Source organism: Dermochelys coriacea, chromosome 6 (genome assembly GCF_009764565.3).
Source record: "Dermochelys coriacea isolate rDerCor1 chromosome 6, rDerCor1.pri.v4, whole genome shotgun sequence".
In the NCBI taxonomy this organism is placed as follows: domain Eukaryota; kingdom Metazoa; phylum Chordata; order Testudines; family Dermochelyidae; genus Dermochelys; species Dermochelys coriacea.
In genome coordinates this window covers 61,082,800-61,110,552 of record NC_050073.1, presented here as the reverse complement: position 1 = coordinate 61,110,552, position 27,753 = coordinate 61,082,800, and the positions used below count along the sequence as shown (strand labels likewise).

Genomic DNA, 27,753 nt, shown 5'->3' with positions numbered 1-27,753 from the left:
GCCTTCCCAAACAGCCTAGCGTAGCCCTGCCCACACTCCGCCCCCAGGTCGGGCCCCCTCCAGAGGTTCAGCGAGCACTCACGGCTCTGCCTTGGCTGGCCCAGGCTTGCTGGGGCTGGCAGGCCTGCAGGAGTCAGGGTGGCTGGTGCTGGGGCCATGCCGCTGGGAGCACTGCCGCCCGGAGCACCGGGGCTGGGAGTACTGCCGCCCGGAGCTGGCCGTGCTGCCCAACCACCTGTAACACAGGGGGCCTGGCGCACTGGGGCTGGGCACGACATCTGACTGCCCAGAGCACTGGGGGCTGGGAGAGCTGCTGCCCGGAGCACCGGGCCTGGCCGCACCTCCTGGCGCAGCGGCACTGGGGCCTCACCCCGCGGCCACCTGGCACGCTGGGGCCCACGGAGGGGGAGCTCTGGGCTCCTGTGGGGGAAAGGCAGAAGGGGGGGCAGAAGGGCACAAGGGGAGGGGCCGAGAGCTAGCATCCCCCAAGGGCTGGGTCACCGGCTGCCCACGGATACGTCCATGTACGAAGACGTTGGTGCATTGCTGAAGCATCCATATGTATATGGTGCAGCCCTAGTGTCCAATTAATGCCTGGTTTAAAACAACTGACCACACTGGAGTTACCCTAGGGATTAATTTAGGCCACTAGGTTTAATAGGTGCTGGTGCTGGGGGTGCGGCTGCATCCCCTGGCTTGAAGTGGAGATCCTCGGAGAGAGGGTTTACAGTTTGGTTCAATGGCTCTCAGCAACCCCACTCTCCAAACTGGTCCAGCCCCGAGGCTAGGTTTCTCCCGATCACCTTTTTTTCTTCAGCCTGGGGGGCGCGGCGTGCTGTCACGAGCAGCCTCAAGCCCAGGACGGAGCTGGTGGGCAGGGCTAGCCCGCCTGTGTTTGCTGGAATTGGCGGCTGCTACTTGAAGGCTATTTTGGGTGGGGGGGACGGGCATTTTCCAAACTGCAAATTGATCCAGCCCCACCAGGCTGCGCTTACGGGTCTAGGCGGGCTGCGGGGGTGGGAGGGACGCTGAGGGGCAGAGGCAAGGGAGGCGAAGCCGGCTTTGAGGCTCGTTGCTAGCAGGGGCTATTGATGAAGGCGAGGCCAAACCCTAGCCCGATGGCGACTGGGCGGGGGCGCGCCGGGCCCCTCCCGCCCGTGCTTTGCCCTCGCCGCGCTCCGCTGCCCCCGGCGCTGGCGCCCCGGCTTCAAACGACGCCCGCCTGGGTCTCCCCGTCACAATGGGGCGCGGCCCGGCGCCGCCGCCGCTTCCCCGGCGAGGCGGGGCCAGAGGCGCCCCGCGCTGCGATGGGGGCGGGCGGCCCGTGGCTGCTGCTGCTGGGCTTGGGGAGCCTGGTGGGTGGCGCGGCCGGCTCGACCCCACCCGACGGCCGTGGCGCCGCCTCCTACGCAGTGATCGTGCCGCGGCTGCTGGCGCCCCGCGCCGGGCGGGAGCCGCGGGAGGTCGCCTACCTGCTGGAGGTGGAGGGGCGGGGCCGCGTCGTGCACCTGAGGCAGAAACGGCTCTTCGTGCCCGAGCACTTCACCCTCTTCACCTACCGGCCGGGCGGGGCCCTCCAGCGGGACCAGCCCTTCGTGCGCCGCGACTGCTTCTACCACGGCTACCTGCAGGGCAGCCCCGCCTCCCTGGCCGCCCTCAGCACCTGCTCGGGCGGGCTCCGCGGCCTGCTGCGCACGGCGCAGGCCGCTTACGAAATCGAGCCGGTGCCGGACTCCGCCACCTTCCAGCACGTGTTGCACCGGGTGGAGGAGAGGGCCGCCGGCCTGCGGTGCGCCTTAACCGACCGGGAGCTGCAGCGCCAGGCCGCCTTGATCCCTGGCCTCAGGGGCCTGTTGGCCAAGCAAGCGACCCAGCGCGTCTGGTGGACACACACCCGCTACCTGGAACTCGTCTTCGTGGTGGAGAATGAACGCTTCGTCCAGTCAGGCAGCAACGAAACCAAAATCCTGCAGCAAATGCTGGACATAATCAATATAGGAGACGTCATGTACCATCCGATGGGCGTGCGTTTGTTCCTTGTGGGGCTGGAGATCTGGACACAAAACAACCGTATCCCAGTTAATAGTAGCATAGGTGTGATGCTTGGCACTTTTAACAACTGGAGAAGAGTGGACCTGTATGAACGGCTGCGCCATGATGTAGCTCACTTACTCACATACCAAGGGTATGGAATAACCCTTGGATTAGCATATATAGGAACAGCGTGTTCTCATCATTGGGCATCAGCCGTTCTTTCTTTCAGGGCTCTTGGATTGTACTCTTTTTCCATTGTTTTTACTCATGAGTTGGGCCATAACCTCGGCATGATACATGATGATCGTTATTGCAAATGTAAACGCAAGACCTGCATCATGGCTGCGTACCACAGCATCACTGATCTGTTCAGTAACTGCAGTTATAACAACTATTTCAATTTCATGACTAGCGGTGCACAATGTCTGCTTGATCCTCCAGCACCGGAGAAAGTTTATACACGCAAGTACTGTGGCAACAAGGTGGTGGAAAGTGAAGAGCAGTGTGACTGTGGCTCAAAATTTAATTGTGAAAAGGATCCTTGTTGCCAACCCAATTGCACATTGAGTGCAGGTGCAGCTTGTGCTTTTGGAGAATGTTGTGAAGACTGTCAGATACTTCCAGCAGGAACACTGTGTAGAAAAAGTACTACTGAGTGTGACCTTCCTGAATATTGCAATGGGACTTCACAGTGGTGCCAGAAGGATGTATATGTGCAAGATGGAGCCCCTTGCAAGGATGATGCCTACTGCTATCATGGAAACTGCTCTAGCCATGATCAACAGTGCAAAATGATTTTTGGTGAAAAAGCAAAGGTTGCTCCATTAGTTTGTTTCAGAGAATTGAATACTCAAGGTGACCGTTTTGGCAACTGTGGTCTTAATAGTGATACTACTAAATATAAGAAATGTCAAGGAGAAGATATCTTATGTGGTAGGGTCCAATGTGAAAATATGAAAAGTGTACCATCTTTGGAGAACCATAGTACCATACTTCAAACTCCAGTTGATAATAACTGGTGCTGGGGTACAGACTATCATCATGGGATGGATATAGCTGATATTGGAGCAGTGAGAGATGGCACATCTTGTGGTCCTGACAAGATTTGTGTTAACATGAGTTGTGTCACTGTGTCACTCCTGAATTATGACTGTAATATAACAAAGTGCCATAAAAGAGGAATATGCAACAGTCATAAAAACTGTCATTGTAATTATGGCTGGGCACCTCCAGATTGTCAACATAAAGGATATGGAGGGAGCATTGACAGTGGACCACCTCCGCCTAGGAAGGCCTTCTGGGGCAGTGCTATCGGAATACCAATATTCCTTGCTGCTACTGCTGCTGTTGGGATTGGGCTTTGTGTATATTATAAAGCTGCACTAATGGGATGGCTTAGAAGATCAGTGGCCAGATTCCGCCCAACGCAGCAAGCAGATGCCTCCAGTGGGGGAAAGGGAGTCCCCGATAGCTCACATGAGACAACTGCTACTGTGTCAAAACCTGTGGTAGAGTCCATGGAGAACGCATGGGATTTTTTGTAATGTTAAATGTATAAACAATATGTTTACCTATTTTAAGAATAAATTCAGTCTGTAAGCATTGATATAGCCTTTTAAAATTGTGTCTTGAAGGACTTGGTCTCTGCCTAAGCTCAGGGAGTTAGGAAAATACTAGGAGTATCTATATAGCCCCTTTCATCTCCATGCTCTACAAACAAACTCTCACAGTGCCTTGTGAGGTAAGAAACTATCCCTATTTTACTGATAGGTAAACAGACACAGCTGTATTAAAGTAATTTGTGCAAAGTTACCCTTTAAGAGGAGGAAATGTTTTGGACACTGCCACATGCAACAAAAGATAAAGGAAAAAAATGTTCTTGCCATTTTACATTCATTCACTGAAGTGACTCATTCAGATATGGGTGGGAAGCAGGCCTTCCGCTCAGATGCACGTGTGTATAGAAAGGAGAAGGGACCATAAATCCTAACTAGGAGCAGATGCGGAGAAGGAGGAAGATCATGACTCTAACCAGGAATGCGTTCTTTGAAGGGTTGGGTAGCCAGCATTCTGCAACAGGAAGTTTTACACTTCATGGGATGGGAGAGACTTAACTTCCACGTTCACAGCTGATAAACTTCTGAATGTTTGGAAACTGATCAGTAGCTTAGTTGACATCAAGCTTGACATTTCACAAAAATATTCTTTTTTGGGAACGTTCCATTACCTTTTGTGTGTGGCTGGGTCAGAAGCTCTTGGTGTCTTATTTTCAATGGGAGTAACTCTTAATGAGCATGCAAAAGTATAAATGAGAGCGGGATTTGGCTCAAAGTCATTTACCACATAGGGTCTTATAATAGTGGGGCCTGATCCCCTAAACTCGCCACACATAGAACTCTCACTGAATTTAACAGAGTTCTATCTACCTAAGTATCTACAGGGGCCCCTTTACTACATCATGTATCCTCAACACTGTGGTGGGATAATGAAAGTATTGTAATCTGCATTTTACAAATAGTTAAACTGAGGCATAGAGGCTGTGATTTGCCCCAGTTATACAAGCAGTCTGTAGTACCACTAGGAATAGCATCCCAGGGGTCATATTTTTATTTGTTATTGTATTCTTTATATGACACTATATTCTTTATAGTGTCTAGAGTCCATTTTGAAAAAATCCCTTCCACAAAGAGCTAACACTATATTTGGAAGACCAGATACAGCAAATAGGTATAACAAATGGGGTGTGGCATGGGAGGGCTGGGGGGAGGAACAGTAATAAAAACTTTTTTTTCCAAAGACTAGCTCTGTGCACAGTTTGTAGGTATTGGAGGAGAGCTTTATTTCTTGTTTTGTTTTTTGGATAAATAAATGTATCAGTAGCAGTATGCCCAGCTTGCTATCTACCTAGCTGTTGTTGGCTAACAAGAATACCACAAACATTGTAATAGAAACCTATACTCCTGAGACCCAGTTGTGTGCTCTAACCCCTAGACATTTCTGTACACTTGAGTTATCCTCAGAGTGAGCTAAATAGTGCCCTCCATTACACTATGCAACTCCACTGACGTCAATATAGTTATAGAGGCGTAAATGAGGGCATAATTTAGCCCAGAGTACTTTGTTTAAAGCTAAACTTGAAATGTGAAGCAGACAGGACAAGTAGGTCTGCATTTCTGGTTTCCTTGGTTCCCTTCTCCTTACTCCTCAATATTTAGTGCTTAGAGTCACAACCTATTACGGTCTTTCAATTAACTTGAATGGATCAGGCCTACAGAGCACATTACTTGTATTCCCATCATGGGGAATGCACCTGGGGTTTCGTGGACCACAAAGGCTAAGACAGCAGTTACACACGTGAGCCCAACTAACCTATTTGATATTTAATAAAAACTGTGTGCAGCAAGCTATGCCATCATTTTATGGTGTGTGTTCTTGGCAATACCAGGGCTTCTGTTTCCACCACAGTTACAAGTAGCTGGATGTTTTTGGAGGCTCCTCAGAAGTGTCACGCTACCACTATGTTTTTTATGATATAAAGGTGTAAGCGTAATTTCTGCCCAGGCTCAACACCAAATACTGTAGTTTCACTTTCCTGCTCTATTATAATTGAATCTAGGTTAACATTTATTTTAAAAAATGGCTGCCTAATATTAGGTCCCTTAAGTCAACATTTAGGCACCTAAATAAATGGCCTGTTTTTTAAAAGTGCAGAATACCAAGTGTCATAAGAGCCAATGGAAACTGGGTATTAAGCACTTTTGAAAATCAGGCCGCTTATTTAGGTACTTTAATATTCACAATCAGCTGTACATTTAGGCAGCCTTTTTGGAAAATTTTGGTCCTACTCTACATTTTACAGCTTAGGATTGACACTCTTTTGTCATGAAAAGCTGAAATACAATCATTTTGTCTCGCTAGAGCAAGACAGTAGTAACCCTGCATATTTCTGCTGCTCCTACAATCCCCTTTTGGTTTTGTGAACACTAAAATAATCCCAACCAATATCAGGCCATGTTGTACTAAGTACTGGACATACACGTAGGAAGAGACAGTCCCTGCTGCAAAGAGCTTATCAGCTGAATAAGCAAAGCAGACAAGCTGGGAGAAAGGAATTATTACCATTATAACCATTTTACAGATGGGGAGCTGAGGCACAGAGAGATTAAGTGACTTGTCCAGTCGCAACTGGCATAAGTGGCAGAACTAGAAATTGAACCTAGGCCTACCACAAGACCATCCTGCCTCTCAATATGAATTTGTTGCATGTTAAAGGCTTCAGAGGATTTGCTCATGCGGTTTATTTCCCTGGAGTTTCTTTATAGTCTCTTCTCTATGGAGAGGCCTAAAATATGCACATCAGCTGGCCAAGGTAGCCAGCTGTGATCCTAACAGCAGACATTTGCACGTGGAGAATTTTTGAATGCAACTTTTTTATTGGACCGGAGATCATTTAAAGTATTAATTAATTCAGTTTTCACGAGGTATTTATTTACCAGCTTGTGACTGTCGCAGGGAAGTTGCAAATGTAGGTGAGTCAGAAAAAACTCTGTCTTGCTGTGACAGGGAAGTGGATCTAACTACCATACAGAGCAGGGGTGGCCAACCTATGGCTCCAGAGCCACATGCGGCTCGTCAGAGGTTAATATACAGCTCCTTGCATAGGCGCTGACTCCAGGGCTGGAGCTACAGATGTGAACTTTCCAGTGTGCTGGGGGGTGCTCACTGCTCAACTCCCCCCGCTCTGCCCCAGGTCCTGCCCCTATGCCACCCCTTCCCCCAAGGCCACTGTTCCTTCCCCCAAGCCTGCCATGCCCTCGCTCCTCCCCCTACCCCACAGAGCCTTCTGCACATGCAAAACAGCTGATTTCGGCAGGCAGGAGGTACTGACTGGTGGGGCTGCTGGCAGGCAGGAAGCGCTGGAGGGTGGGAGCTGATGGGTGGCTGTTGACGTATTACTGTGGCTCTTTGGCAATGTTCATTGGTAAATTCTGGCTCCTTCTCAGGCTCAGGTTGGCTACCCCTGACATAGAGGTTGGGAATGGGAAATTGATTACATTGATTGGATCTTCTGAAGCAAGCACTGTCCAGGCAACCTTTGAAAGGAATACTGATGAGAGCTGACTCATCCAGTACATCAGACCATTTCCTCTTCTGGGCTCCCTGAGTCAGTGGAGTTCGAACTGATCAGATCAACTTGGGAGAGAAAAATAGGGCTCTAGGTGCTGCTACTCTGCCTAAGAGCAATTTTATGCCTACTTCCTTCTTTAGCATCTCTCCTTTGACCTGAATTACCTAGCCCTCAAGGAACATTCATGCCTCAACATTCCATATGATAGCTTCCCAAACAAATCTGTCACAGAGCCTTCAGGCCTCAACATTACATCCATTAACTCCCCAATATCGCTCTAATTACAACCCTGCAGATGGTACATAAACAAAATATGAAACAGTAAAAATGTTATTTACTTTTTCTTTTGCTCATTTCCTTATTGTCCCCTCCCTCACTTGAGCTGGCCAGGAGTGAGGGGAAAAGAGAAGGTTCCAGTCTCTACATTACGTCTGCAATTTTGGACAGAAACCCAAAAAGGCTCTTGCCTAAAATAGGGGGATATAGATGGTATACCTGGTTTAAATATTTAATGGTCATGAGTTTAGGATAGTTGCAATGCACACAGGTGATAAAACTATGAGTGAGTTACACAGATTGTCTCAAGTGCTGCTAACACCTTCATAGCAGACCACATGGTCACCTACTTTCCACATGCCTCATATTTTGTACAAGAAAAACTATTTTAGAAGCAATTTAGAGATTTTTTTCATTGTATCTTTTGATTGGATCTGATTTTTTTATTCTGTCTCTCCATCTGTAAAGTCAGACTGTGTTAACCTCATTAGTACAACTATACAGCCTTCAGAGAGAGAGGAAAAATATAACAAATATAGTTTAGAAAGCTTGATGAGGTATCCAAAAGAGCTTTTCTGTACATAAAAATGTAATTGTAAAATCTGATATCTTGGGATCAAGTTTAACAGGAGCCACTTGCCAATTATCCTGCAAAGACATACCCCCCAACCATGGAAACTTGCATAGACTGAGATCTTGGAGTCCATATTCATTTTCAAAATATTTAAGTATAGGTGCTTCTGTGACAACTATTTCTGATTCTCAAAAGTTTATCTCTTGTCACTCATTGACAAGAAGGTGTGAGTAATGGTAGTGGGGAGGGGGAATTAGCATGGGAAAATTTTTTCTCCCTACTGTTACTCACACCTTCTTGTCAACTGTTTGAAATGGGCCATCCTGATTATCACTACAAAAGCTTTTTTTTTCTCCTGCTGATAATAGCCCACCTTAATTAATTGGTCTCCTTACAGTTGGTATGGCAACACCCATTTTTTCATGTTCTCTGTGTAGCTATATCTTCCTACTGTATTTTCCACTGCATGCATCTGATGAAGTGGGTTTTAGCCCACAAAAGCTTATGCCCAAATACATTTGTTAATCTCTAAGGTGTAGGGTGACCAGACAGCGAGTGTGAAAAATCAGGACGGGGGTGGGGGGGTAACAGGAGCCTATGTAAGACAAAGCCCCAAATATCGGGACTGTCCCTATAAAATTGGGACATCTGGTCATCCTACTAAGGTGCCACAAGTACTCCTCTCTCTTTCCCAGCAAGAATGAAAGTGAGCAGTCGTTGCAGAGAAGGACTACAAATCCCAGAGATCTTAGCAGGGCTTCCTCCCGCCCCGTTCAGAGGCTGATGAAACTGAAAGTGCCGCAGTAGCGGCGGCTGCTTCAGGCCCGGGAGATTATTTCACCTTCAACAGCTGTGCGGAGAGGCGGGGAATCGGCGGGCGGCGGACAAAGAGAGTGAGCTTTAAAACGGTGCGACATGAACGGAGGAGCGGACTGCGCCCTCGTGGAGGAAGTGATCGATCTCACCAGAGGGCCGTCAGGTACAGAGTTAAAGGTGGCGGGCGGGAGGTTGGTTTGCTGGATCCTTGTACTTGTGATCTGGCGAGGAGCCTGGCCCTGTGGAACTCGCTTGGCTTCACAGCTGCCAGGAAAGATCCGGCCTGAGGCCTGTATACTCCTGGCACTAGTTTCTAGTAGCAGAGTCACTTGCAAATACCTTCGGTGGGGAAGAGAAACCGAGGCAGAAGGAATCTCTCTTGGTTGGTTTTAATAATCCCCACTAAACTTTGCTTTTTAAAACGTACTTGCAGCTTCTCTGGATGCTCGGGGGGGGGGGGGGCTAACGCTGCATTGTGCTTTGATTCATATGTCTATAAAGAGATTTGCTCATGGCTCAAAAAGAAAAGGAGTACTTGTGGCACCTTGGAGACTAACAAATTTATTAGAGCATAAGCTTTCGTGAGCTACAGCTCACTTCATCGGATGCAATAAATTTGTTAGTCTCCAAGGTGCCACAAGTCCTCCTTTTCTTTTTGCGAATACAGACTAACACGGCTGCTACTCTGAAGCGCTCATGGCTCAGTTATGTTAGCCTTGTACAGTGGCGTTGGCTTGTGCTGCAGCTGAAAAGAGTCTATAAGAATCCCCGCAATTAAAAGGGGCTGGGGCAGGGGAAGAGAATGCAGCTGGATTTTCTTCCAAGGAAATAGAAGTATGGCTTTTTTTTTTAAAGGAAGAACTATGGGGTACTTGAGGTTTAACCAGATAATGACCCTAAACTGTAATAGGGTTCTTCCTCCCCCCTGGAGATCTATTGTTTGTTCTTTTTTTTTCTCCTAGAAAACAAGGCTGAAAGGGAAGCCCTGGTGTTAAGCAGGTGTGTAACTGTGTATTTGTGCTACCAAGCCATTAATGAAGGGGGGGAAGGGGAAGAACAATCCTAGAGCTGTAAGATAATGCAGCCAGTAGTGCAGTAGTCCTACCTTGCTTGAAGAGATGGGAGAGATGTTGCTGCTTGTTAACTCTTGGCACTTTGGCCCTGGTTTTTAAAGGCATTTAAATGTTACTGTGCTCAGTGTTATGCCTAACTGATTTAGGAGTCTAAATCTCATTCCCAAAGGGATTTAGGCACCATCAATGGGATTCCTAAATACATAAGTCATTGGCAAATGAGATTTTAGGCTTCTAGATCAGTTAGCACAACACTGGGCACAGCAACAGTCAAGTGCCTTTTAAAAATTCAGGCCTTTGGCTTTGTCTAGATGAAGGCCTGGTCTATGCTACACATTTCTGTCAGTGTAAGCTGTCTTGTGTCAATCAAGCTGTGGCAGTGTCTTCACTTAAAGTTGGCTTCTGCTGGTGTAAGTGTCTCTCTATGCCTATTTAGTAACCCCACCTCCACAAGCAGCATAAAGTCATAGTCAATGTGGTTAGGTTAATGCAGTGTCAATGCCTATGTCGCTTGTTACTGGCTTTCAGGAGCCATCTCACAATGCCCCACACTGACAATACAATCGATACAAGCGCTCCTAGTGCGGACGTGCACCATGGATGCTAGGAGCCAAGTGTGCACACATACAAACGATTTAATAATTGCGGTGGTAATTTTTCCACTCCAAAATTGCCCACCAGACTCCTTGTGGTAACAGTACAAAACACCCTCAGACATGCTGACTGTTGAGCTTTTTTTTTTTTAAAGTCTTTTTATTTAAAGAAATTTAATAGTATGGCTAAAGTGTCAATTGCAGACAAATTCATTTAACATATTGGTAGGATAAAGAAAGTGGTGAATATTGAAGCAAAACATGACTGACATTCCCACAGCAGACCAGGCCCAGAACTTTCAAAAGTGGCTCCTGCTTTTGGGAAAACAGCACGGGTTTGTCTCTCAAAGGTGCACTGCACCCCCAGCTCCTGTGGAATTCAGCTGGCTGTACAGTTGTTCTGCATTTCTGAAATGGACACACTGGGCACCCAAAATCATTGGCCGCTTCTGAAAAATTTGGTCAGAGTGACAATGTACCACACTAGCTGCTTTGTGTTTACTGTTGCTGTTCGGTGGGTTAACTAAGTAGGTAGCTAAGTGTAGTGTGGGTGTTAAGGGAAGGGACAGGGAGTGGGATAGAGGACACAGAAAAGTTTTAGCTTTTCCATTACAGCCTTTGGCCCAGCGATAGCACCCATCAAACTTTTTTTTTTTTAATTGCATGATCAAAACTTCAGTTAGCTATGTGCCTGACTCAAACTCCTTAATCCAAAGAGTCACAAACATTGGGGGAGTTTTGACTCTGGAGCTGGACTGCATGGCTCAGGGCTCATCTTTAATTAAAGAATAAGTATGAATGAAAATCTGCCAGACCTTCAATCCATACCAATGCTGTGTACGGCTAGTGACCAGTTTTGGCTCCAGTCATCCTTTGCAGAGACTGCAACATCCACATCTGTTGCAGGTGTCACTGTTTTTTTTTTTTTTTTTTTTTTTCCATAATGAATCTAGTTCTAGTGAAAGGTACTGTCTTGACAGCCTTGAGAGATGAAGTCTTCTAGCTATCCGTAGAACAGGTACCGCATAAGTAGCAGTAGTGAAAACTTCCCTCATCTAGTCCTTCTGATATGCTGTGATCCAAAACTGAAGTGATTGACTACAGAAAGTGGTACTTCAGTCTCTGGAGTCAACCCCTCATGAGGGGATCTGAACACTTCAAAATTTTTTTTTTCTTGATTTTTCTCTTGGTGCTACCATCCTACAGCCATTAGAACACTTCATTATATAGAACTGAAGGGGAACAGAGTTTAGGAAGATCATGAAGAAGTTAGTTCATGAGCACCGCTATTTTCTGGATTTCCTTAAAGTAGAGGATATATATGTTTTTGGGATTTGATTTTTGTATTTTTAAATGAGAGAAAGGGGAAGAGGAAATCTTAGGTTTTTAAACTCCCTACTGAAGGTAGGTATGACCTGAGTCTAACAAGTTTTCACATTGACGTATGGTAACAACTTGTTGTCACTACTAACCTGTCTAATATTTCTGTCCAGGACTTTGTACTCTGCTCATAACATAGGTATCTAAGTACCTGACCTTGAATATATGCAATCTGATGGTCAAAAGATGAAAGACTCCATATCTCCAGCTCAATTCAGGTGTGTGAGGCTGGTATACAGTTGTTGGGCTTCTTCTTATCCTGGTTTTGCTTCAGATGTCTTAGCACTGCTGCTTTGGTGTCAGCATCAGGGCATGATTCAACCTGCTGATCAAATTCTAACTTGCTAGATGTATGCCTTGGGGCTCATGCTGACTTGCAGTTATTCGTGTACATTAGAGAACACTCTGACCTGAATTTATTTGCTAGCACTTGGTGTCTTTGTGTTAGGGCCTCTAGCACTTACATAAGATTGTTGATCCACTTATAAGGGATAGATATTTTATAGAGGTTAAATAGTAAGATAATCTGTAGGGTCCAAGGTGTCTTCATTTCCTCATAATATTAAAGCACTTATCACATAGTTGATCATTCATTAATTTGGCAAAGTTCAGGTGCCTGTACAGTTTAATCCTTCTCTAAATATGAATGTTGACTGTGCTTGCGAACTGTTAAGATGGGTACAGTTGCATCTCTGGCAAAAGTTTGTTGAAGAGGAAGAAGTAGTTACAATGGCAGAGCAATAAGTTTACACTGCTCAAAAATCAAATTTTATGGAATGCCAAATTATGTTCTAGATTCATCTGGCAATATTTTGCCATTTGGTGTCTGTCTTAGCCTGTCGATTCTCTCTCCTTTGCAAAGGAAGAATTGTGAAACATGCATCTGTTCTGAATACAGTAGATTCTGCTTAATAGCAACCTGGATATTAACAACTTCCAGTTAATAGCAACATTTTCCTGTGAACCAATTCTCTTCCATTGATTATAATGTTGATGGGATTCAGTTACAGTAACTTCTCACTTAATGTCGTCCTGGTAACGTTGTTTTGTTATGTTGCTGGTCTGTTAGAGAACGTGCTCGTTTAAAGTTGCGCAATGCTCCCTTATAACGTAGTTAGGCTGCCTGCTTTGATCACTGCTTGCAGGATTCTCTGGAAGAGCAGCCCGTCCTCCTGGAGATTTGGAACCAGGGTGGGCCAGCACCCCCCATCAGCTCCTCTAAGTTCCCTGTAAGTAGGTGTGCAGGTGGGAGCAGGCTATCCATTGCCAGGCAGTTCAGGTGTCCCTCTTCCCCCCCCACTGCCATGTGCTGCTCCTGCTCTCTATCTTGGAGCAGCTCCTGGGGAGCCTCCTGCTTGCTGTGCAGAGGGGAGAGGGAGGGGATGCTGATGTCAGGGTATCCCTCCCCCCCCACTCCTGTACCCCATCTCCACAGAGCTGGGGGAGGGGCAGGGGAAACGACAGGCTGCTGCTGTGTCTGAACATGCTGATCTACTTAAAAGGGCAGCGTACTTAAAGGGGCAATGTGTCTGTCTCACACACACAGAAAAACACACATGCACCTCCCGGCACTTTAGAAAGTCAGCGCCTATGCAGCTGTGTATATGCTGCCCAGAGGAGGGAGTGGTACGCTCCAGCAGGATAGCATGGGTTCATCATCCCTTTCAGTTTCCACAGGTAAGTGTTTGTAGCCACTGCCCTGCATCTATTTATTTCCTCCCTCCTGCCTCAGTCCATGCTGCCTTGTAGAGTGTGAGGCTACATTAACAGCAACATGTTAACCCTTGAGGGCTCAGCTGAGTGCTAGTTCATCATTTAGCAGCAAGGCATTCCCGGGGAAATATCCCACCCTCTGACTTCACCACCTCAACCAAGCTTCACAATCATCGTTGCTGTGTACAGTATTAAATTGTTGGATTAAAACGTATACTGGATATAATGTCTTGTCTGGCAGAAAAATTTCCCTGGAGCCTAACTCCCCTATTTACATTAATTCTTATGGGGAAATTGACTTCGCTTAATATTGTTTTGCTTAAAGTAGCACTTTTTCAGGAACATAACTACAACATTAAGTGAGGAGTTACTGTACTGGCAACAGCATTCTACTTATTAGCAACTTTTTTTTCTTTTAAGAAAGGCTCCACCTACAGGCAGGTTTGTGGGGCTGAAGGCAGAGGGGAGTGCAGGGCCACCTGGCTGCAGCCCTGCAAATCTGCTTGCTGCTGATGCTCAGCTCATCCCAGCACTTCCTTCTGGGAAAGCAGGCCTGCAAACTTGCCTGTGGATAGCCCTGACCTTCTTTATGGTCCCAATGTGTAGGCAGGAGTGGGGAAGGGAAGCTGTAAGCAAATGGGGTTAGCTGCAGTCCAGATGCTGGAACTGCATGGTATCTCTCTGTCCTTGTGCTCTCCCAATTGCACCCTGCTGGGGGACTCCATAAGGAAGGAAGTACTGGGATGTGCTGAGCTCCCTCATCTAGAGAGTACATGGAGAAGTATCAGGCAGCTCCATGGGCCCCGAGTACTCCCCATTCCCTGGAAAGCCCTGGCATTCCAGCTGCATCTCTGCTCCCTGCTGCTGTCCTACTTGCAAGCAGATCTGTGGGGCTGCAACCAGGGAAGGCATGTCCCAGCACTTCCTTCCCTGGCTACCGCCTCACAAACCTGCTTTCCACTTATTAGCAACTGCTGGTTAATAGCGACACTTTGCTGGCAACTGAGGAGCTTGTTATACCAATAAAATAAAAACCAACAGGATCTTATTAAAGGGGAAAAGGCAAAATGCCACATTTATTGTGAATACAGAAAGAATCATAGTAAGCAGTTATAGCTATAACATTCTATTCAATATTTACACACACACGTACATTCTGCAAGGTTGTTATCATAGTTGCCAACCTTAGAGTTGCTTATGCCAAGCCACTAGCGGCCTGGACATGAGGAGGGAGCACGGCCTTGTCAGATGATCATCTGATGCTCCTGGAAGTTGGTTTGCAGAATCAGACCCCAAAGTTCTCACTTTCGAGAGTCCATTTTTATAGGAATTTCTTCCTATGCCAGTCTATGGGAATTGTTTTACCATGCTGTTGCTGAATCAATCAGCAGATGGCGCATTCCTGACAGCTCCGTGCTGCCAGATGTTATCTTGTTCTTTGGTTCTCCCATCCTTGAGGCTGTTGGATGGATTCCAGTCTGCCCTCCAGGGGTCCTCTGGTTGTTTCCACTTGACACCTTCGGCTGATGACACTGGATTCTTAGGCTGGCACCTCCCTGATCATTCAGTTATTGTCCACACCAAGCATCCATCCACACACATCCTCTATCTCTATTTTTTTTTAATCACAATTGTTAACAAAGCGAGATGAATACAACAAAAGGGCAGGGAGTCTCTGGGTGCTGTTTCTGTTACAGAGTATTGCTTTGAGTCTCTCTCTGTGAGTAGTTCTTACAAAGAATTGCTTTGAGAACAGACTGTCTTAGAATGTACTAACGCAATTAGCAGCTTGCAAGTTTCACAGATAGAGGGAGAGAAACAGTACCAAAAACCAAGAGACCTCTTAGTTTAAATTCCAGGGTATTACTAATTATGGGGAATCAAACTCATTTGTGATTTTTAATACAGAACTTCTTTAATATGATCCAACAAGCTGCTAATAAGTTGAATCCACTGCACTTGTTTCTGGTCACCAAAAATATCCCTCCTCCACGTTTCCCAAACTGCGTCCTCTGATAAAAATAACAAGTCTTCTATATTTTGCCTTGATTGCTGAAAACCTATTAAAAATCTCCCTTTTTTTGTTATTGTTCATTTGTGTTTCTATCACTAGAATGGGATCCTCTGATATTTCTGGTAAATCTTCTTCTTCTCCAACTTTCTCAGTTACATTTTTTTTTTTCCTTCCCCCTCTGTTCCTAGATTACTAAGCTTCACAGGAAATGCTTTGTCAGCTTGTTTGGTTTTTGCCACAAAGTGTGTAGTATCTCATTCAAGTATCTTTTAAACCAGACGTTACTGCATTAGCAACATCATTGCCTCGCTTCTCCCAAACCCTGCTAGCAATTCCATCCTCTCCACCATTTGTCTGAAGCTGACAGGAAAGGGAACAAAAAGGCTGGGGAATGTCAGGGCTGCCATTAGTGTTGCTGTATTTTGTCAGCCAGTAAGGGCACTCTCTGAACATTATGGCTCACCCCAGACCCTCTGATCTCCTATAACTGAGCTAAAAAGCCACTTCCAAGGCGCAACAAGCTAGCTTTTATTTGCCTTTCTGTTAACCAGTCTCAGGTTTCATATTCCTCTACCCAGTGCGTCAAGGGAGAAAGCATCAGCTTGGTTAAGTGTGCATCTGGGACTTGCTTTCAGATCATGCTTAGAGTAGCTCCTGAGTAACAGGATCATGTCAGAAGGAGATTTTCTCCTTTTCCTCCCTCAGATGTTTGGTATGTCTGCTCCTGACTTCCCAAGTTTTTCATGCTGCCGGATCATCTTCCTCATTTATTTACAAATATTTTGTTGCATTGTGGTACAGACTGTGTTCTAGCAGTCCATGGGGCTCCAGCCTTTGAGTTCAGTCTGTTCTTCTGGATTAGACTAAACAAGTCTTAATCTTCCAATGCACTTTAATCCACCAGCTGGTTACAGCTAGAGTTCTGTAATCAACTTTATTTTTAACAAACATACAAAATCCCAAACTGCCTCAATCAGGCCATAATTTCCATTTTTTTTTTTTAATCCCCTAGTCCTTTGACTTCATTTCCTGTCCTGTTTCAGATTCCAGGGACAATACAAAGTGGTTGCACAGTTGCTGCAGATGCTTACATAAAATGTGAATGGCTAAGAAGTCTGTCAATTCAGTATGTCTTTGGGTAAAACTCTGTACTCCAATACCCTAGGGCCTGATCAAATGACTTGTATACATTAAATCATGATTAAATACAGGACTGGAAGTTGCGTGACCTGGGCTCAGGTAAACCTCTTGGTGCCTCAGCTTCCCCATCTATAAAATGGGGATAATACTTCCTACCTCACAAAGGTGTTGGCAGGCTTGATTCATTATTGCTTGAAGCTAGACCTACAGAATGGTCCATTGTGAAATGTAGAGTCTTCTGGTTTCCTTGAAAGAAACAGTTATTGATGAGAAGGTGTCCTGGCCAATGAAGACAGGAGAAGGTACTGCTGCATTGGGGCCACTGCCCCCCCCCCCACTACAAGAATGTATTGGACCTATCTTCTTATCTACTCAACATTCTCTGTTTTCTGTGTGTCTCAGGATTGGGATTTAACATCGTTGGTGGGACAGATCATCGGTACATTGCCAACGACAGTGGCATCTACGTCAGCCGGATCAAAGAAGATGGGGCTGCCGCCCTTGATGGCAGATTACAGGAGGGAGACAAAATTTTAGCGGTAAGTCGCTTACTGGGAGGCATGTGTTTGGGGGATCAGGGAGCGTTTTGGCCAGCAAGGAGATGAGATAGATATTCTGTAGACCAGAGACCATCCTCATCCCGTTTTGCCGCCTTGCTTTGCCAGAATCATAGAATCATAGAATCATAGAATATCAGGGTTGGAAGGGACCCCAGAAGGTCATCTAGTCCAACTCCCTGCTCAAAGCAGGACCAAGTCCCAGTTAAATCATCCCAGCTAGGGCTTTGTCAAGCCTGACCTTAAAAACCTCTAAGGAAGGAGATTCTACCACCTCCCTAGATAACGCATTCCAGTGTTTCACCACCCTCTTAGTGAAAAAGTTTTTCCTAATATCCAATCTAAACCTCCCCCATTGCAACTTGAGACCATTACTCCTCGTTCTGTCATCTGCTACCATTGAGAACAGTCTAGAGCCATCCTCTTTGAAACCCCCTTTCAGGTAGTTGAAAGCAGCTATCAAATCCCCCCTCATTCTTCTCTTCTCCAGACTAAACAATCCCAGCTCCCTCAGCCTCTCCTCATAAGTCATGTGCTCTAGACCCCTAATCATTTTCGTTGCCCTTCGTTGTACTCTTTCCAATTTATCCACATCCTTCCTGTAGTGTGGGGCCCAAAACTGGACACAGTACTCCAGATGAGGCCTCACCAGTGTCGAATAGAGGGGAACGATCACGTCCCTCGATCTGCTCGCTATGCCCCTACTTATACATCCCAAAATGCCATTGGCCTTCTTGGCAACAAGGGCACACTGCTGACTCATATCCAGCTTCTCGTCCACTGTCACCCCTAAGTCCTTTTCCGCAGAACTGCTGCCGAGCCATTCGGTCCCTAGTCTGTAGCGGTGCATTGGATTCTTCCATCCTAAGTGCAGGACCCTGCATTTATCCTTATTGAACCTCATTAGATTTCTTTTGGCCCAATCCTCCAATTTGTCTAGGTCCTTCTGTATCCTATCCCTCCCCTCCAGCGTATCTACCACTCCTCCCAGTTTAGTATCATCCGCAAATTTGCTGAGAGTGCAATCCACACCATCCTCCAGATCATTTATGAAGATATTGAACAAAACGGGCCCCAGGACCGACCCCTGGGGCACTCCACTTGACACCGGCTGCCAACTAGACATGGAGCCATTGATCACTACCCGTTGAGCCCGACAATCTAGCCAGCTTTCTACCCACCTTATAGTGCATTCATCCAGCCCATACTTCCTTAACTTGCTGACAAGAATGCTGTGGGAGACCGTGTCAAAAGCTTTGCTAAGTCAAGAAACAATACATCCACTGCTTTCCCTTCATCCACAGAACCAGTAATCTCATCATAAAAGGCGATTAGATTAGTCAGGCATGACCTTCCCTTGGTGAATCCATGCTGACTGTTCCTGATCACTTTCCTCTCCTCTAAGTGCTTCAGGATTGATTCTTTGAGGACCTGCTCCATGATTTTTCCAGGGACTGAGGTGAGGCTGACCGGCCTGTAGTTCCCAGGATCCTCCTTCTTCCCTTTTTTAAAGATGGGCACTACATTAGCCTTTTTCCAGTCATCCGGGACTTCCCCCGTTCGCCACGAGTTTTCAAAGATAATGGCCAAGGGCTCTGCAATCACAGCCGCCAATTCCTTCAGCACTCTCGGATGCAATTCGTCCGGCCCCATGGACTTGTGCACGTCCAGCTTTTCTAAATAGTCCCTAACCACCTCTATCTCTACAGAGGGCTGGCCATCTCTTCCCCATTTTGTGATGCCCAGCACAGCAGTCTGGGAGCTGACCTTGTTAGTGAAAACAGAGGCAAAAAAAGCATTGAGTACATTAGCTTTTTCCACATCCTCTGTCACTAGCTTGCCTCCCTCATTCAGTAAGGGGCCCACACTTTCCTTGGCTTTCTTCTTGTTGCCAACATACCTGAAGAAACCCTTCTTGTTACTCTTGACATCTCTTGCTAGCTGCAGCTCCAGGTGCGATTTGGCCCTCCTGATATCTTTCCTACATGCCCGAGCAATATTTTTATACTCTTCCCTGGTCATATGTCCAAGCTTCCACTTCTTGTAAGCTTCTTTTTTATGTTTAAGATCCGCTAGGATTTCACCATTAAGCCAAGCTGGTCGCCTGCCATATTTACTATTCTTTCGACTCATCGGGATGGTTTGTCCCTGTAACCTCAACAGGGATTCCTTGAAATACAGCCAGCTCTCCTGGACTCCCTTCCCTTTCATGTTAGTCCCCCAGGGGATCCTGGCCATCTGTTCCCTGAGGGAGTCAAAGTCTGCTTTCCTGAAGTCCAGGGTCCGTATCCTGCTGCTTACCTTTCTTCCCTGCGTCAGGATCCTGAACTCAACCAACTCATGGTCACTGCCTCCCAGATTCCCATCCACTTTTGCTTCCCCCACTAATTCTACCCGGTTTGTGAGCAGCAGGTCAAGAAAAGCGCTCCCCCTAGTTGGCTCCCCTAGCACTTGCACCAGGAAATTGTCCCCTACGCTTTCCAAAAACTTCCTGGATTGTCTATGCACCGCTGTATTGCTCTCCCAGCAGATATCAGGAAAATTAAAGTCACCCATGAGAATCAGGGCATGCGATCTAGTAGCTTCCGTGAGTTGCCGGAAGAAAGCCTCATCCACCTCATCCCCCTGGTCCGGTGGTCTATAGCAGACTCCCACCATGACATCACTCTTGTTGCACACACTTCTAAACTTAATCCAGAGACACTCAGGTTTTTCCACAGTTTCGTACCGGAGCTCTGAGCAGTCATACTGCTCCCTTACATACAGTGCTACTCCCCCACCTTTTCTGCCCTGCCTGTCCTTCCTGAACAGTTTATAACCATCCATGACTGTACTCCAGTCATGTGAGTTATCCCACCAAGTCTCTGTTATTCCAATCACGTCATAATTCCTTGACATCACCAGGACCTCCAGTTCTCCCTGCTTGTTTCCAAGGCTTTGTGCATTTGTATATAAGCACTTGAGATAACCTGTTGATCGCCCCTCATTCCCAGTATGAGGCAGGAGCCCTCCCCTCACAGACCTTCCTGCCTGTGCTTCCTCCCGGTATCCCGCTTTCCCACTTACCTCAGGGCTTTGGTCTCCTTCCCCCGGTGAACCTAGTTTAAAGCCCTCCTCACTAGGTTAGCCAGCCTGCTGGCAAAGATGTTCTTCCCTCTCTTCGTAAGATGGAGCCCGTCTCTGCCCAGCACTCCTCCTTCATGGAACACCATCCCATGGTCAAAGAATCCAAAGCCTTCTCTCCGACACCACCTGCGTAGCCATTCGTTGACCTCCACGATTCGACGGTCCCTACCCAGGCCTTTTCCTTCCACGGGGAGGATGGACGAGAACACCACTTGCGCCTCCAACTCCTTTATCCTTCTTCCCAGAGCCACATAGTCCGCAGTGATCCGCTCAAGGTCATTCTTGGCAGTATCATTGGTGCCCACGTGGAGAAGCAGGAAGGGGTAGCGATCCGAGGGCTTGATGAGTCTCGGCAGTCTCTCCGTCACATCACGAATCTTAGAAACATTCCTTGGCCTCTAGGCTTGCACAGCTATGTGACGTGCATCTCAGAGGGTTTGGGTTTGGGTTTTTGTTTTGTTTTTTGTTTAATTCTCTTCCCCCCCCTACCCCCCCCAGTATTTCAGTACTGTAGCTCCACTGACTTTTCTGGAGTTGCTTATGATTTATATCTGTGTGGATGGAGCATCCATCTTTCAGTTGCTAGGTTTCTCTCCCTGGTATACTGATCAGTATTATTGGGATTATTATTAACCCTTTGCTCAGGAGGAGCTGGGCTTCCTGTTAAGGGTTTCACTAATCCTGGCTGCTTTCCTTGCCGGTACCATGGTTAAGGTGGATCAAATGTGGTCTAAAGATTTTCTTCTACTATTGTCAGTGATATGAGGTGACAGCATTTTAACAAGCACAGAATTTGGCTAAAATATGATACATCACTTGTATGTTTAATGGATTTTCATTTTTTTTTTTTTAAACTCGTTGTGTTCCAGTTTTAGGCTTGTATAAATAAACTGAGTGGCTTGTGTAAGTTGGTGCTTGATTGCTGAACCAAAGAGTGAGGTATAAGTACCTTACCTTAACAGTGTAATAATTGTGAACAAGCAGTTGAAGGATGTAAATTCCAAGAAAGGGGAGGAATAGTTCAGTGACATCCAATGGGGTATAACTAGGAGTAAAGGGATGAAATTTAGCCCAAAAAAAACCCTTATGCTAAGTATCGGGAAATACTTCATGATGGTAAAATCCACAAGGCTTTGAAACATTCTTCTGTGAGAAGTCGTAGCAGCCTCATTACTGGAATTATTTGAAACTGGATGGGACAAAGCACGTGGAATATATTGTAGGTAGTAGTTTTGCATAGATCCCCTGGTTGGTTTTCCATTGGTATATTCACTTACCCAATGGGTCTTATCCATTTTTCAAACCTTATTTCCAATAAAAGTGTGTTATCTGTGAAAGCCAATAAAAGGGCCGAGGCATTCACTAACTGAAGATGCAGGTTTTTATTTTGGATTGCATGTTGAATTTGTTAATCGGTATTCATCCATGAAACATTAATACATCCCATGCCACAGCATTTGACAGTATATTAAGGTCACAGTATAGGGAAACCTGTGCATTCAGTGATCCAGCAAGGGGACCTGCTCTCAGGCAATGGCTGGGGAGCTGGAGGCCTTTCTTAAGAGAGACAGGGGTCTCCACCTAGGTATTTCCAGACTGCACAGTCCCCTGACTATACTGTGGTGTTCCCAAAACTAACTGGTTTCCTAAGCATTCCTGTTTTGCTTTCTCTTCAGAGATGGTGAACAGTGTGATGGTGAACAGTGTGACTGCCCACAGTCTTTGTGTAAACCTACTTTATTCTCCCAGTAAGAGCACTAGAGAGAACCTACACACATACTAATATGCTTATCAGAGATCACCCCAACCCTAACATGGGCTTTGGCTGGAGCAGTCCTTCTAAACCCCACCCAAGGGATTTTCTTGTGCTTCCAAGTTCATCTACAACTCTGAACAACACCCCGTCTTATGTGGCCTCCATAGGCCTAGTCCCTCCAACCCTGCCCTAAGGAGCCTTCCATGGGTCCTGTCCATTTAGCTGGATCAGGAAGAAAGCCCTGAGCCAACTTAAAACCAGGCTATTTATCCAAAAACATTTTCTGTGTCTGTGGGTTCCTGGAGAATCCAGTTTGAACTAGTATGTATGCATCTCTCCAGGGGGATGGCTTCAAAGGGTTAATTAGAGAGGGATTACATTCATATCCCCTTCCTCCTAGAGGAGTTATGTAGTATTTTTAATACACAGGACCCCAAAGATATTAAACGCCATTTAATTAAGTTTAACTTAATCCAATAAAGTTCGTTCAGGACGCTGCAGGAACTTCTGTCACAGATACACTAAAAGTGTGCACATTTGAAAATGGGCAAATACTAACACATCTAATCAACTTTCTTTTTAAAACTGCTTATTTATCAAATGTTTAGTGTAAATCTATCTTTTGTTTATGTACAAATATCCTTAAATATTTAACTCATTTTTTAAACATGGTCTATCTTAGAGGAAATTTTCCAAGAATGGATCTGTCATAAATATAAAGGCAAGAGTATACAGAAAGGTGGTTACAGTGCTATAAAATCCCTCCTGGCCAGAAGCAAAACCCTTTCACCTGTAAAGGGTTAAGAAGCCAAGGTAACCTTGCTGGCACCTGACCCAAAATCCCCAATGAGGGGACAAGATACTTTCAAATCTGGAGGCAGGTGGAAACAAAGGGTTCGGTCTGTCTGTGTGATGCTTTTGTAGAACCCATTTTATTTCAAAATGTTTCAGACCACTCAGCCTCAAACCACTCAAGTAAATAGGGGGTTGGATAAGATGGATAAGCAAATGGCAAGTAATTTTATAGCTGGATTGGATAAATGGAATTCTATTGTATTAAGCCCCTGCCTCAACCATTGTATATCAGAATTAGAGGTAAACCCAAGCTACAAAAGTTCAGAACCAACTTTGAACTTAGAAAAGCTTTAGCAATGCTTTGATCTGGGGTTTCGGTTTGGGATCCTCTCTAATTAGAATATACTGAGGTCCTGCTTAATTGTCCGGTAACAGAAAGTGGCTTTAGTGCCCTCTTGCATTTAGAATAATTCTGACTACCTAAACTCGTGGCTGTTCTTTTGTTCTGCAGTGCTGAGAGAGAACTTTTGATCTTACAGCTACTAGTTCTCCCTTTTTTATTCCTGTGTTTAGATTAACGGCAGGGACCTGAAGAACTTGCTGCACAAGGATGCTGTGGAACTGTTCAGGAATGCAGGCTACAACGTTTCTCTGAAAGTTCAACACAGGGTGTGTATTGCCAGCTCCTGGTGGTTGTCCCTGAGGCCCTGCTACCATGGCTTGGGTCAGACTGAAGGAGAGTTCTTGTAGATTCCTGTCTGCTTTGAACCTCTGGGAATTCTGCTCTTCCTTTCTACAATGTATATGGGGGTGGGTGGGTTAGAGGATTGGTTTTGTATTTATTTAATGAATGCACCTTTCTGCTAGAGTGAACATTCAAGTTAATGAACATCAGCAGTATCTATCCATCATATTTACTGATGCGCTGGAGGGGCTGGAAAGTAGAATGGTAGAGTCCTGTGATCCTTTCTTTGCCACAAGGAGTTAGAGTAGTATGGTCCTGCCCTCTTATCCAGTCGTTTTTAACAGGCAAAATATGTCTCACTGGACAGTCAGATGAAGTCCCAAGTTTTCTCCCATACCTTAATCTCTGGTTCCATGTTGTCTATGAGGGGAGGGATGTAAGATGGTGGGAGAAGAGGCCGGAGCCTTGTGTGACAAGTCCTGATTCAGAATATAGCTCTATAGGTAAAGAGTAAGCCCCCTCTAGAGGAGGGCTGGGTTGCACAGAAACTGGTGGTTGGATACTGAGCCTTTCATGGTAGGCTGCTGATTCAAATCTGGCCCAGTCACTGATGGTGGTAACGTTACAATCTGCAGGCTGCTTAGTATCTATGTGAAAAGAGTTGCTGGACTCAGTGCAGTTCTAGTGGGCAGGTGTCCATGTAATGAAAACCCCACCATGCTTGACATTCATTGTTCCCCTTGTTGGCAGTCTCAGCTGAGAGGCCAAAAACTCTCCAAAGGGGAGGGAGAGAGAACACCCCTCTTATCCCTAGCTGCCCTCTCCAGGGTAGAGGCATATTTGTAGTGTCAGGAAAAGAAGCTGCCGCTGCTGCTGCTTAAACTGTACTAGTACAGCTCTGGAGACTGAGGAATCCAAAATCCACTGCTGTCAGACTGGCACCTCTAGCCATAACTAAAGTTGATAAAGGAAGTGCTGAACCATCACTAGGGCAGCTCTTGTGAAATAGTATGTGAACAGGTCATGCTGAATTGTGGTGTGTGTACCACTACCATCTGCTGCATGGAATCTTACGTGTCCCAAGTGTTTGTTTTTTCTCTCTCTAGTGACTGGCTTACAAAGAGGATATGGAAGCATTGATACTACTCCTAGCTAATGGAGGTTTTCCTTTGACTCCAGTTGCAGTCACACCTTTTGGAGCATTCTAACCCTCCCTGGCCCCAAGTATACAGTATGCTGATGGCCATGTTGTTGTGCGTGTTTCTAGAACCACACATTCCTCACACAGGGTTGCTGTCTTGCTGCATTACCATTGATGCTCTTCTTTCCATTTTAGTTGCAGCCACAGAATGGTCCAGCTGGTCACAGAGGAGATGGAGAACCAGGTGGTATTCCCCTAGCTGTCATTTTGGTGCCAGTGTTGGCCACTGCAGTGGCTGCAGTTTGGGCCTTCGTGAGATATCGACAGCGGATGTGAAACATTCCCCTCTGAAGGTCTCTGTGCATATATATATATAACACAGCTACATTATAATTTAAAGAGAATCAACAGTTTTATCGTGGACTAATGCCAGAAAGGATTGTTGCCTCTTATAAAGCTGCTGCTGATGTTCACTATGTTCTGATTTTTCTTGTGGGGTCGATGGAGGAAGGAAGTAAATGGGGAGGTGAGATTATCGTGTGTAAATGAATGTGCCATTTTCACTGATCCCATGGAATTTTTGCCATCTCCTTTCTTGTACCTTTCAAATACTTACTCTGTATTTTAAGATGTGACTTTGGGTGTGTTTTAAGAACAAAACTTTTATTTTCTCATCTCATTCCTCTTTGAATCAAGAATGAAGAGGAGTGAGGGATAGCTTATTTCTGTTTTTTCTTTTGGGTAGGGTCAGGAGCAGGGTGGTTAAATAAATGCCTTTGAGAAATGTATACCATCTAATCTGGTTTCACAGTTAAAGTTCCCAGAGGAGCTGCTGATGTAAAACAAATTATGCAATATCAGTGAGTTGTTGTATTGGCCCTGGAAAGGCAGACAGCCGCATTGCAGAGGAGGAGAGAGGAGTAAGGATAGAAGGCTCAGGAATGAAGAACCAAAGAATTGTAACAGGAGGCTTTCTCTCCAGTATCCTAGCACTTTGTTGAGACACCCAATAGCATCAGAAATGGCCCAACGGGAAGAGAGAGAGAGAGAGACAGAGGCCTCTAAAGTAGAGGTGAACCAACAGCATGTTTAGTCTATGGAGCGACCAGGAGCCCATTTGTCAGGTTACAGAATTTTTGGAGGCAGGGGGTGGAAATAGAACACTCATTTTACCCAGACTTATTGCAGCAGCTGACCTGCTATCTGCAGTGTCGTACAGCTTGGAAGATCTTGGCATGACTTCTTCCGTGGTATGGCTTTGGTCCATCTAGGCTATTGCTTGCTTGCCGAGGCTCTGACATGGCTGCTGGGGAGTTGCACCAATGGGCAAAGCAGGGGATGGAGGAGGAAGATGCACAGTCTGGGCAGGCAATCTGTAGCCACACTAGATTCTTCTTTTGGGGGGCAGAAGGCAGACAGAGAAGGCTTGGTAAGAAAGGTGAATTGGCAAAAAGTCATGCCTTGCCACAAAGGAGAAAAATATCCCAATAGGCTTTGTTGAACAGGCTGCTAGTTCTATAGTAATGCTGCAGGAAATGAACAATACCATGCTACTATGAGAGAGTAAAGCTGGCCGGTTTCTAGACTGAAGGAAGCCAGAGTCTCTCTATCTGGGTAGCAGGGAGGAGAAGACACACAGGATGTCAGGTTTCAGAGTAGCAGCTGTTAGTCTGTATTCGGAAAAAGAAAAGGAGTACTTGTGGCACCTTAGACACTAACAAATTTATTTGAGCATAAGCTTTCATGAGCTACAGCTCACTTCATCCGATGAAGCTCACAAAAGCTTATGCTCAAATAAATTTTAGTCTCTAAGGTGCCACAAATACTCCTTTTCTTTTCAAAGGATGTCAGTGCTTCAAGGCACTTCAATCTTTTGTTTTTAAATAGGCTGTAGAACAAGCCACTTCTAGGTACTTGATGTAGCCTCTGAACTGTGCTTATTAGGCCACAGTGCCTGGAAGAACTGTATGTGCTAGTGTGTTTAGTGAATAAGACTGTGCAGCAGGAGACCATCTTTGCAAAAGCTGTGATTAAATTTTATCCGCAGGGTTGTAACTCCTCGCTCTGTCTGGTTTTAAACACATCAGTTGACCTCAGTGGAATAAGACCTGTTTTTCTTGTCTCACAGAAAGAATGTGTTCTTTTGCAAAAAGAAAAGTGACATGTATCTGTATAAATGCCAAAAATCACGTATGCAATATATGTATACAAACAAGAGAAACTGAATTGATGGCCCTCTCCGCTCTTTACTTCTCTCATCCCTAACCTTCTTCTGTTTTTACAGGAAACTTTTGTTATACAAATATTTAGAATGCCACAGTATGACTGGCTGGAGATGTTCTCCTATAGTGGTTAGGTGAAACCCAGTGTGCTGAAGTATTTGACATTCCCATAGCGTTGTGAAGGATCCTAGAGTGCTACACCAGCTAGATACATAAAGCATCCCTTCAGGCACAGCAAGGAGGAGAGTGCAAGGGAGAACTTTGCTGAAGGCAAACCTCTGCTCTTGCCAAAAGTACTGCAAGATTTCTTTTCTTTTCTTTTCTTTTTTGGCAGCTGTATGTGCAGAGAAGATGGTTTGTGCCTACAGTTCAATGGTTGATGGTTTGATTATGCATGCAAAGCAGATAAATGTGATTATCCACAAGATGCCCAACTAACTCTTTGTGTGCACAATCAGTTGTACATTTTGTGAGTCTAGGTCTCTACTCGAACATTTGGCCACCTGTCCATGCAGAGGAAATAGAATCTCTTGTTATAAGGTGACACTTTTCTGTCAGAATAACTTGGCCATTTTGAATTTAACAGTTCTTCAGACAAAAATGTCCACTAGTAACTGGATTGATTTTTATACAGCACCGTTTACAAGTAGAAGCTACCCATGGAAAATGAAACTGTAACATTAAATAAGTTATAAATTCTCACCAGGAAATAGAACCCAACTTTTCATAT

General features: G+C 45.6%; 2 protein-coding genes across 2 annotated transcripts; both read left to right on the top strand.

The window, feature by feature from the left end:
- The first annotated feature begins 1,003 nt into the window (after positions 1-1,003).
- Positions 1,004-4,989, top strand: LOC119857272 (disintegrin and metalloproteinase domain-containing protein 20-like). Its single transcript, XM_038405975.2, has one exon. It carries the CDS (start codon positions 1,092-1,094, stop codon positions 3,576-3,578), a length of 2,487 nt encoding a protein of 828 aa, XP_038261903.1. The 5' UTR covers positions 1,004-1,091; the 3' UTR covers positions 3,579-4,989.
- Positions 4,990-8,767: 3,778 nt separating this feature from the next.
- On the top strand, positions 8,768-27,027 carry LOC119856658 (synaptojanin 2 binding protein). The gene is made up of 5 exons (XM_043517488.1): positions 8,768-8,991; positions 17,144-17,280; positions 23,549-23,644; positions 24,997-26,448; positions 26,653-27,027. The coding sequence occupies exons 1-4, from the start codon at positions 8,928-8,930 to the stop codon at positions 25,135-25,137; spliced, it is 438 nt and encodes a 145-aa protein (XP_043373423.1). The 5' UTR covers positions 8,768-8,927; the 3' UTR covers positions 25,138-26,448; positions 26,653-27,027.
- The last annotated feature ends 726 nt before the right edge of the window (positions 27,028-27,753 follow it).